The sequence below is a fragment of the Pomacea canaliculata genome, linkage group LG3 (genome assembly GCF_003073045.1).
Source record: "Pomacea canaliculata isolate SZHN2017 linkage group LG3, ASM307304v1, whole genome shotgun sequence".
NCBI classification, from domain to species: Eukaryota; Metazoa; Mollusca; class Gastropoda; order Architaenioglossa; family Ampullariidae; genus Pomacea; species Pomacea canaliculata.
Window position 1 is genome coordinate 36896878 of NC_037592.1, and position 12235 is coordinate 36909112.

The 12235-nt window shown below is 43.0% G+C and overlaps 1 protein-coding gene across 1 annotated transcript in view; it reads right to left on the reverse strand.

The window, feature by feature from the left end:
* The window catches only part of LOC112560064 (rho GTPase-activating protein 7-like), a 58011-nt gene extending 46773 nt beyond the window's left edge, over positions 1-11238 (reverse strand). Inside the window, 3 exon segments of the mRNA XM_025231637.1 lie at positions 5401-5428; positions 6021-7539; positions 10428-11238. Coding sequence (XP_025087422.1) covers positions 5401-5428; positions 6021-7415 — 1423 coding nt within the window. The 5' untranslated portion in view covers positions 7416-7539; positions 10428-11238.
* Between the last annotated feature and the right edge of the window lie 997 nt (positions 11239-12235).

The following is a 12235-nucleotide window of genomic DNA, read 5'->3' on the forward strand; positions in this document are numbered from 1 at the left end:
ATGGCGTCGAGCACAAACATGCTGACGGTGGGATGGGATGTCTTTACCAGAAACGCTTCCGTTAAAAGAATTCCTGCCAGGCAGACCTGGGGGCCCAGACAAGCAAATAGCCCCCACCCATATCTCGACTTACTGTGCACCAGGAGCGGCATGGGTATACATGTACACTCTAGTGCTGCCCCAGTGGTTTCCCTCTCCCCTCGCCCCTCTTCTACCTCTCCTCTTCACCTTCACGCTTGGTGCACACGGCAATCTGATCAACATCAGGAATGTTTTTAACAAAAAAAAAAAAAAAAGCTGCTACATCTCTTCCACAACTACCACTACGCATTATATGTTGAGAATGATCTCCCCATGTTTTCCGACAGCGGGGAGATGCAGATCGGCCTGAAGGGCGAAGGTGTAAAGGGAGAACATTCCCGAGTGGATATACAACTCCTTTTTCTTTTGATGATATCTTCATCAGAGGTTAATAGGGCCATTTCACCAGTTATCGTTCTATCACAACACAAACGAAAAACAGCTAAAAATCAGCATGATGACCATTTAAACAAACCACTGGACCGGCTCAACATTTAACCACCACTACTCTTACCGTGTTTGTCTAAAATTGCTGCTTGATTTTTAATCGGACACAATTCCCCTTTACAAAACAGATATCCAGTATCATATTATATGTCTTACTGGCACTGTTCCTCGTTGCACAAAGTACACAGCAGTACTGTAAGAGAAGATATTTCACTCTAATCCGTGTTTACATGCTGCCAGTAAACAAGCGACCTGACATCTCTGTGTCATGATAAAATACAGTTAACTTTTGGGCAGTTTCATTAAGTAAAATTCTCTCCATAAATGAAATAATTATAATTTTCAAGCGCAAGACGGCAAAGTGGAAGCCTCGGTCGATCAATGGATTATTTCGTTTGTTTGCACGCGTCCCATCAAATGCACTTGTTTATTGCTTCTATGTGCACACTTACATGTCCTTTCAACCCTGGAACACAACAAAACTAACCATTATGATTGTAGCAGATGACCTACCGGTTTTCGTTATAGCCAAATAACGGATGTGTATATCTCTGGACTGCTGCCTTTTTGCACAGACCAACTCCTAGCCTCTCGCTAAGTTGTAGGCTGTGAGATCTCGGTGAACCATCTAGCTGCAGTTTAATATTCGGAACCGCGATAAAATTCTTAAAGCCAACAACAGTCTTGCAGTAATTTTATTATTTAGTTACTTTTTATCTCCCCCACCCCTTTTTTTAATACTAATATCCTCGACCTCCACTTTCCCTGACTTAAAACTAATAAAGTGAAAACTAACAGACGGTAAAACTTGAACTTTTGTACCTCCGTCAACAAAAGTTTGCAGCTTCTGCTCTTCTTCTTAATGTTAATAAATAAACCGGAAACGAATATGCTCTTCAGCCTCGTTCTAGCACTTAACGCGGGGAAATTTGTCATTCAGCAGTCCCGCAGATACCGTGGGCACAATAAGAGATCGGCGGATCGCTGATCTCTAAGCATTTTTGATGACGTAACACAGTCCACTTCTCTTGCTTTTAAACTAACCTTTAGCTGGCTAACACGACCAGGTTACACCAGTTACCTCTAGTCTAAGCGGTTCTATCCCCTAAAACACCTTGCTCCATCAGCAGTCGCTAGCTACATAGCTGACCAGTGGGGCACGCTGCTCATACAATAATTAAGCACTGGAGGCAGACTGCTAGGCGTTAGCCAGACAGCTAGCACCTGGCGACGTGCAGTGGCTCCAGTGTGCTCGAGCGAGCTCGGTTACCGCTGGCCGCAGTGTCACCCGCTCGCCGCCAGAAAGGATCACAAAGGCGTTGCGTAATGGAAGAAGGTCAGACACCTCGCAGTGCATTCCTGTGCTTCCAATGATACCTCCTCGAAACCTTTCAACTCAAACTGACGTTTCCCCCACGCCACCCTCCACATACAAAGCTTCTCTATAAGCTGTTGTCTTTCCACCCATTCTCATATCTGATGCACTGATAACGGTCACGCAATCTGAGGACTCCCCGCGCTCGGCGATCACCATGATTCCCTAGCGACTTCCACCAAGTGGGGATAGGGACAGCATTTCTGAGTCCTGACGGGCGACCACATGCGGGCTGTTGTTGGAGGGTGGGGAGGATAAGCGCCTCTCGACATGTCACAAAAATATGTGAGTGCCGGGACTGGGGAGTGTGTTGGGTGGAGTTGGGGGTAGGGGTGGGTTAAGAGAATGCAGCGCATTGTTTTTAGACTGTCAGTCCACCTGCTGCATCCGTGAAAAGCGACACTTTCAGGGGCATTCGTGAAAACAGATGGAGAACCCGACTTCGGATTATCCTAAAAAAAAAAAAAAAATAATTACTGACCAGATATTATTTTTTAAGTATGTGCCGAGTGGCAGGTGCAGGTCACGTGCTCCTGTGGGCGATTTTGTTTGCGCATTCTCCAACGACCATGGATCCGCTTCGTTGCCCACTTTCATTCCTCTTCCTCAACAAACATGCTAACATTGTAAACCTATAAGTCTGTGCTTTCTCCCTTGTTTGAGGCTGGTGCGCGATACTGGAAGGTCGAGGCTGTGAACCTGCAGCTGGAGACTTGCTATGCTCCAACGAAAACGCTCGCCGCGACATCCTTCCCCACCCCCAGCTGTACCCTCCGTCCACCCCCATTGCTTCCTTCGCGCCCTGCACCCGGAAACACAGCTGGTCGTCTTGCGCTCGGATTTCAAGTCTGTCGGCATTGTTTTCTCGACTGAGCACCCTGACAATGGAAGTCGCGGACAAAAGTCGTTGATACCGTGTCAAGAGTCCCCCCACCCCCATCCCAATATTCCTTCCCGTCATGCATCTTGTTACCATCGCCACTATGCAAATCGCCCAAAATACAAATCGTGTAGGGAAAGATGGACCTTAAAATTCTAAAACTGCGCAGATTTCCACGTGGATAAAAAACCCATATACAGTATAAAAAACAATGCATATAATCTGGCGCAAACCGTCGTAGGACAGAGAGCAGCACGTGTCAGACTCGGTAACAAATGACCACGTCAGTACTAAAATTTCTTCCTCCACCCCACCCGCCCTCTCATCCGCTGTGTTGGCAGGCCTCCAAACTAGTTAGCTCAGACCTCGAGGCAATGAAAGATTACAGTTTCCTTGTTGGTTTGGTGGCGCTGGCAGCTGCTGCGACGGTGACAATGGCGTACAATGTTTTGCATCCCCGTAACGCTGCCAAAACAGGATGCTTTCATGCTTAAGCATCTTTTTGCGACTTCAGTAGCCAGGAACAGGAGACTGATTTTTGTAAAGCAATAGAGTTTGTGTGCGTGTGGAGATGTTGCTAAAATAATTTGGGGTGTGTTGAGATACGTTCTCTCTCTCTCTGGGAACTCGGCATGAGGAATCAATGCAAGCAGATCGATACCAAAATACCATGGCTTTCAAGCCATGAAATCAGCTCCGACGATTACATCGCAACTCCGCATTTAAGAGTTCTTCGTGATGTTTCATTGCATTTCTTTTGAACACCTAATCTGCAAACACAGCAAGGGCTCCAAGCATACCTCACTTTTCACTGTAATAGCACTGTGTTCAGTTTGACACAGCTGTATAATAATACTATATACATAAAACATAATAATTAAATTTCTAAAAGAGTATTTTCCCGTGTGGATGCGAGCAACACTAGAAACAAACCGACAGTCAATAATACATGACAAACAAGAGCTTGTGACACCATGACAACAACATGAACTAAGTGCTAGAATAAAGTATTGAGGAATGAGTAGAACAGTATTGCTGATTAAGCAAGATACTGCTTAAGAGATGGTTTCCTTCTAAGGCCGGAACTAGAAATCTGTCGCATTTTGTTGTTAACAATTATGTACAACTGCACTTCAGATGCATGGAAATGCACGTGAAATACGTAAGCTAAAAGGGGAAGAACCATGCACAAAATGCCTCATACAAAACCTCCCTTTCAAACCTATTCACAACAAGCACTTTGCTCATCCTTATGACAGACACGAGACCCGAGACTGCTCGCTGTGCTGGTGCCATGTGATTGAGAAAAGGTTTCACGGCGTCAGTACATAAATACAGCGCTGGACGTGGCTACAACCCCACTAAGGAAGGATAGATGTTGCAGCAGACGAAACTTGTGCGGAAAACCTTTTGTCATGCAGTCTAAAGGACTCACTTGTCAAGGCGCCTGACCCATTTGGATGACAAAGACACACAGCAGGACCCACCCCGAAGACCGCCCAGCATGTAGGTTGGGATGAAAACAGTTCTGCTAAGCAGCCTACTGCTATAAGTATTACTGTCCAGAAAAAAAGAGAATGGATGGGCGGTTTGGTACCATGACAATAAAACGCCTGCTACTAATACAGTGTTTATCAAAAGGTACAGAGTTCACATCTTTGAACACACATACGTCTTCTCTCTGAATGTTACACCCATCACATGGTTGGCCACTCCGGGTAATCTGATTTCTCTCACCTATCGACCCTCCCTCATTTTAAAGTAAATTGCCTAGTGGTTATACTAACGGCGGGTACATTAGTGGGACGAGCATACGTCCCAGCTGTGAAGTGGGAATTCGACTTATTAGAGTTTGGGGAAAAGTATAGCACCAAGGGAAAGAAGTTAGGCACCACCCTCAAAGAAAGCTGGCCCCTAAGGTCATGGAACTACCCCAAGCTCCAACACTCCATTTCCCACAGCATAAAAATCACCTTAGGTGGAAGCGATTTCCAACCACACTTACCAACCAACTAACCAACCACATATTGAGGGCATACGGAGAGCACTGCGATGTATCTGAGTAGTTTTTTCGTGAATTATTAAAATCTTGTAAATGTGGTTTTGACATAAAGAACTGTTGGGTTTGTGGCTGTGTTTATGGCTATTTCACAAATAAACATCATTATATGTGATCAGCAGACAAGCCATAGTATTCTAGCTTCAAGAATAAAAAATAAAAGATTACTGTTACATTTATATATTAACAAACATTTTCCTTCATAAAATATTTTATCACATCTGTTGCAGATTAATTTCAAAACGGGATGTAAGATAACTAATATGGTCAGCTATCAACATGAGATACCAAATGCACTTCCTAATGGCATCACCAAGTATATCATCAACTCAAAGATGTAAACATATCTGACACTAATTAAAGGGGGTTTCTCAAATCGTATCTCTCCTGTAGCTTCTGTTTCAAATTAATTGTTATCTTCTACATACAGGGCACTTTCTCTCATATATATATATGAGAGAGTATATATGTGTACAGGCATCTATGTAGATACAAATTTGAAACTCGCTGAAAGTGAAAGGAATAAGGCTTCATGTATGCAAGATCAGAAATACTCACCAGCTTCCTTTTCGTGTTTATTCTTTATCTGTTAGAAAAAACAACAAAAAGAGCTCAATATTCATACTCTTTCTACTCAGATTTTTCCTTCACTTATGCCCAAATCTGATCCCTTCATTAGATGTAATAGCAATGTACCAAACCCACTGCAGTACACAAAGAAATAAGAGCAAACATATCCACTGCCCTTCAGTCATGCTTATTACACATGCTGCCTGCACACGCTGGCATTGCATGGATGTCAGACACGCCCTCAGATCTAACAAGGCAGCAATTACAGTTTAATCTTTAAAGCTTGAATTGTTTACAGTGGAAAAAGCCAGTGAAGAGGTTAGGTGACCAAAAAAACTGTGAAGTCATGTTTTCCCATGTAGGTGTGTTTATGTGAAAGAAAATGGAGAAGAGAGAGTGAATATATATGGTGTGTGTGTGTTTGTACACACATGCATGCATGTACATGTGTACCTGCTATCACATGCTCTCAAACATATGTGCAAAGTACATACACATCCTAGTCAATTTATCTGCATCTTCTTGGGCTTGGTTTTGAATTAATCATGCTATCCAAAAGAAAATTTAAAACTCAAATTTTCAAGTTCTGGCAACCAGTAAATACTAACCTGGTTGTTTTTAGGCCTAGCAGCCACAACCTTAGCACCCTTTTCTGTCCTAATAAGGTGGACAGCACAAGGTGAGGAATGGGTGCTACTAGGGGCAGAACTGGCTGTATCTGACTCCCCTTCTGAGTTCATTTTCTTGCATTGGAAATGTGAGCATGGAGTGGTTGACTTCTGAACAGAAGGCATCTTCCCTTTTGAGCTATTGCTGCTGGGATTTTCAGCATGTGCATATTGGTAACTGTAGTAACGCTTGTGAAGTGCATCCAAAATTGTGCGTGATATATGAGGCAAAGTGTTTAGGTTGCTGCTGTTGGGAAAAGCCCCAGTCTTGTAGTTGCCGTTGCTGTCATGAAAAGCAGGAGCACTGTTGGAGGGCACCATGCCAACACCCATTTTAGGGGCTGCTCGAGAGCTTTCTGGATGCTTGTGGCCATGCCATGTACCTGCATATGTAGGTTGGATGAAAATGGCATCATCAAAGTTGACTTGAGTTACAGCATCTCGTTCTGGATGTGGTAGATTCTTGCTGTTGGGTGAAAACATAATCTTCTTGCCAGCATCCTGTGATTTCCCCTTCCTTACTGTAAGTGGGCTCCTGAGTTGGTTACTGAGCAGGGCATCAAATTCATTGTGGTTTTTATCAAAACTCTCACTAGTAACGGCACCTGGATGGGAGTGACTCCGATGAACAGCTTTTCTTCTTTGCAGCACAGGCGTCAGGGAGCTAACCATAACCATCATCTCCCTAGCTTCGCCTGGAAGGAACTTGAAGTACCTGGCATCTGCCTTACCCATCTGCTGTTCATGACCAGAGCCAGTACAGTGCTGGTCTGTGGGACATGCTGAGACCAACAAAGGTTTGTCTTGGTATTCCTGTAAAGATATGGAACTGATCTCATCTCCCCTCTGTCCTCTGCCAAGAGCTAATGAATGTTCAAAGTCCAAATCTTGAGAAGAATTTCCTTCTGTTAGAGGAACATTCTGGCTTTCTGACGGTGCCAAATGATTGGAGGGATCAAGCTGAGAGTCCGTAGCAAAATCCAGTTTGTGCTGTTTTGCAGGGATTCTTGTATCATCTGCTGCAGGCAAATTAGCCTGGAACTGGTCACTAAAGTGACAATGTGATGATAATGAGGAGTCTGTTTTGGTAAAGTTTGAAAATCCTTCCCCAACAGAATTTTGATTAGAATCAACAAAAGAAAATGTTAAATTTAATGTATCATTTTCCTTTACAAAAGAGGATTTTGTCTCTGATGTGTCTAACTCCAAAACAGTCTGGATATTTGTTATGTTTTGGGGAGAAGAATAATCAGATTTCTGGTGTGCAATGCAGCCACCAGTTGCTGGCCACCCTCCACACTGAGGGCAGAAAGAAGGCATCAGGTGTGCAGCCATGAACTTTCACTGACAGATATTTCACAAGCTGAGTGGCTTTTAGATGCTGGTAGATGCAAAACTAGTACCAACATGGTTACTTGGACAAGACTAGGGTGTGGCGTCTGGTCTCCAGCCTCAAGATCTGCACAAATTTTTAATTTGAACATATGACCATTATAATGAACATACAATAGTAGATGTTATGAAATGGAATTTTCATACTGTTGAACTTAATAACAAGTTTTGAAATAGTTGAATTTGTAACAAAGTATACATTATCAATGTTTGACTTTTCTTAATAGAATTAATAGAAAACCATGCTGAAGATAAGTTCTGTGTGTAAAATGTGTTGGAATATGATGAGTCAAATCACAAGAAAACAGAAAAATCACATATAAAGTGTAGACTTTGCCTTCAAATGCAGCAATCTTGAAGCAACAAACCTAAAATATTTTCCTCTGCAACAATTCCAACTTAAATCCAACAAACCTAAATATAACAGTAACCACAAACAGAAACATCTGCACCTTTCTCTTCACTGCTGAAGAGCATTCACGCTCATGTATCCAACAGCATACAATTAATGATTTATCCCAATTTACTGCTATTTTAACACCAAAGACAAAAGTAAAATAAAGGTTGTTCACAGACAAAAGAAACAGGGCTAAAACAAAACCACTGCAGATATGCTAAAGGCAGACCCCACTACTAGTTTCAGAGTATTGGAAGAACTTTTTGACAGAGTGTGGGCATGACTTTAAATATCTTGGCAGTTACATCTCAGCTAACAGCAAAAAGAGATATGCACCAAAACTGATCCATCAAAAGAAACTTTCAACAGGCTGCAGAAAATCTGGAGACCATGAGGTAAATCAAATATGCAAATCAAATGTGCATTCAGTTCTCCTGTATGCCTCAAAAACCTGGAGAACAAACAAGATCAAAAGTGAGACTAGAGAGGCTTTGCAGAATTTGCAGAATTCTCTGATAAGTCTGGAGCAAAGAAATTAGCAGACACACAGGCATCAACAAGGAAGAGGGGAAAATGGAGATGGCTGGTACATGCCCTGCGAATGGACATGACCAGGCTTCCATGTGCTTCTCTCAGATGGGCACCCTCAAGAAAAAAGAGGGGCAGGACACTGGGCACATGGCCAAAATTTGTGAAGGAGGAGGAAGTGGCATTCAAGACCTGGAACAAACTAAGCTGGCTTGCCCAGGATTGAGATTGCTGGAAGAGATTTTCTGTGAAACTTAACACTGAATACCAGGCAAGAAAAAGTTTTCGAATGTACTTGAAGGTACTCTGTCATAGTCAAATTACACATGCAATGAATCACAATCGGTGCACAGAACTATTTTGTTATATAACTTGTACTGTCAATCCTTTCCTGAATGCCAACAAACATGACATAAGAATCAAAACAGCCATCTAGTCAACAACCTTGTTACATGCTTTGAAGCATCAGAGATCTGCATAAGGCTGAGACCCATTTATTCCCAACCAATATTTAAACCTTTGGTTAGTTTGCAACCATGGAAAGTGATAGGCATGTATTTTTCAGCCTTCAACAATTTATGCAGGTGTTGAACATGTTTTTATAACCTTTCATCTCTAAACTAAAACTGGCGGAAAAAGATATATCATTACAACGAATATAATGCAGAATGGAGGAAATCTAACTCCAGCTATCAGAAAATACTCATGCTTCAAGAGAGTGTAAAAGTATTAAATGCAAGCCATAACCTTTGTGAATTTTTTTTTCTTATTCCATCATTTCAAAAGTTATGCATGGTTTGTGCACTTTTCAAATTATGTTATGGCACAGATGAGTTTTTGATCCACTGCAAATAACAGACAATTGCTTGTCTCTAATTTAACAGTTATATTTTTAATACTCTGGCATGTAGCCTACTGGCCTGATTGTATCCTACCATCTCATATTTCGACTTGTGTCAAGCGTACATAAGAGAGCTTTTTCAACATTTCAAATCACTCTTACAGTTCTCTTGTTTAATACAATGTTATCTCTGGACACTATTCCACTATGCCACATTTGAGCAAATAAATAAAACTCAAGTATCTACAACAATAAAGCAAAGCTTTTTTTTCTTGCAGTTATGCCATCAAGGCAATCCTGTATGGGCTCGCTTCATAGTCTGGTCCATGAAAATTAAAACCTCTCCACCCAACATAATTTATACCAGCTGACAGAAGCAGTGTCGGTGAAGTCTCAGATGACACTAGCCCATACACACATCCGGCCTACAACAGCTCTAATGCTGACATTGTTCCTGGCAAACAGTCATATCTTCAAATGGTGATTAAAGATGCAAAACTGTATGGGGGAATGAGAGAGGTACAAATATTCTTTAGAAAAATGACAGCAAAAGAAATATTAACATTGATCTGTAAACAGATGATACTTGCAGATGTTTATCTTGCTGTAATTTTTTTAATGTTTTCACCAACCTCATCTATAAATGTTGAAACATTTATTATTTCTTTCATAATTTTTACAGTTAAAAATCTTGTAAGCATAAAAAAATTGAAATAAGGAATTGATACTCTGACAAGAAAATATGCAAAAGTGGCTCCACAGTAGTCTTCAAGCAAGGCTTGTTTTAGTCAAATATACAAGTTTCTCAGTGAGATTCTAAATCAGCATGCTTTATCTTATCTACGGCGAATCGTATATCAGCACTCGGGACACCAGAACACTTTAGTACGTGATGAGCCGCGCATAGCTTGAAAGTCCCTTGTCAAAAATAGACCTGCCGATGTCGTGCTACTACAATTACTACTACAGGCACGAGACCTTTGCAGTATACCAGTGACATTTCGTACATACCTCCAAGTAACTGTCTGTTCTGCGCTCATCCCCGTTTGAGGTCGCCGACACAAGACGGAATAAAAAATAAATAAATAAAAATCGAGAAAAGATCGATCGACTGAAGATACAGGCGCCCTTCTAATTACTGTCATTATTGTTTCCCTTGAAACTTCAAGTTGCGATATGCCACACGTACCTTTATTATGCTGTTTGTCCCTTTTTCCTGGCACAGTCAGAGCAGACGAGAATGTGAAGTTTTGCCTGTGGTGTGGTACCACCTGTTGAATCGCGTGGTAGTAAGCACACCCCGATGTTCAGACAGGCGTTGCGGCGAAGTTTGGTCTCGTCTGCTCAACTGCTGCATTCCGCGATAGTTTCCAGTTTATCTCAGTGTTTTCCGGCCTGGGAGAGCTCGGGCAAAGGGGAAAAACCAAGCATCCAGCCATCGGGCAGCTCTGCCCACAACTCCGACAACATCAGCAGAGGTTGCTAGCGACCTGCAGCTTGACGAGAGGCCGACTGTCGTCACTACAAGTGTCGCGCGCGCTTTCTCTCTCTCTCACGGCGCTGGTCCTCACCTGAGGCGGCGGAACACAAGCACGCGGGCGACGCCGTGTCACATCGTGAGAACCATTTCGGTCGTAATCAGAACCATTGTAGCGTGGAGGGAGAGGGGAAACTGATAATAAATGGGAAGGGAGTTAGTATATGAGATCGGCACGCGTGCAGGATTCTGTGTTTCTTGTCGATTGTATCATCGTAACCTTCGAGGACCCAAGATCGGCTTACGCACGCGCTTGACAATATAGCTTTGTGTTGATACCAGTCGTACATAACCCTGAAACAGGATGTTGATTGGCGTGCTGCGGAACTGACACGAGTGAATGGAGCGTACGTGTATCTGGAATAACCTTTCACCGAATGTAGATACCCACGCATTCCTGAGAGTAAAAACTAGAACTGACAACATGTATTATGACAATGAGGAAATTGGATTTGGGAGGATAGTGGGGGATCGAGTTTCACCATGGCAAATAAGCAGGAGGTGGTGGGAGGGGAGGGAGTACATAAGTGTAAAAGAAAAAGACCGTACCCGGGTACCCGAGACGACTTCTGAACCTTACCCACCCGATCGGTCGTCACTATTTGTGACAAACGCTTGTAACTAAACTATTGCGTCGTCGGATGCGCTGTATCATGACAACGTACCATGATGCTGATTTAGAGGTGAGGTGGCGGAACGGTTATAACATGAACTTGTATTACTGGACTGCTGGCAGATGATTTTTTTTTCCAGTTAACTACTAAAACGAGGCATGAGACTACAAAGCTTCCGGTTTAGTTACATTAGTTTAGGCTCGCCGAGACTAACAGCGGAGAACTTCGCAAGAGGCTAAGCGTTGGTCTCGGCAGACAGACACCATCCACCTATACACGTCCGTGGTTATAGCGCCTGTCACCAATAACTGGAGATTGGTTGTCCGGGGTTCGGCTCTCGTCTCGGACACGCTGTTCTTTCTCTGCATGTGGCATCTGTTTACGGGGCTGGCTGCCTTGCTGTAATATATTAACTGCTGGCTCGGTGTAACACTAATCCCCCCACCTCTCTCTCTCTTGCTCAACATCGTCTGCACAGCTGGCTTTGCAGACGACACTCTACCCATCGGGGCCATGAGTCCCTGCAGCCAGCTCTGAGCCTGTTTAGTACACACAAGACATGAACTTAGCGCTCGCCAACAGCACGTGCTTCAACAAGTCGAACTAGCCTTGTCTCTCCCTTCTTGAACTCAAAGAAGAGAGCATTGGTGCATGCCAGCGAAGACACGTGCGTCTTTAATTATGCACAGACCGCAGTGAGAGAGCAGCTTATGCATCCTCATCCTCCTAGATTTTTTCCCCTTTTGGGAGACTCACCACATTGCTCAGGATTTCGCTTACATATATATAACACGCGCGCGCAAACACACACGCGTACACTTATCAAGTCTAATTCTGTTCTCTATT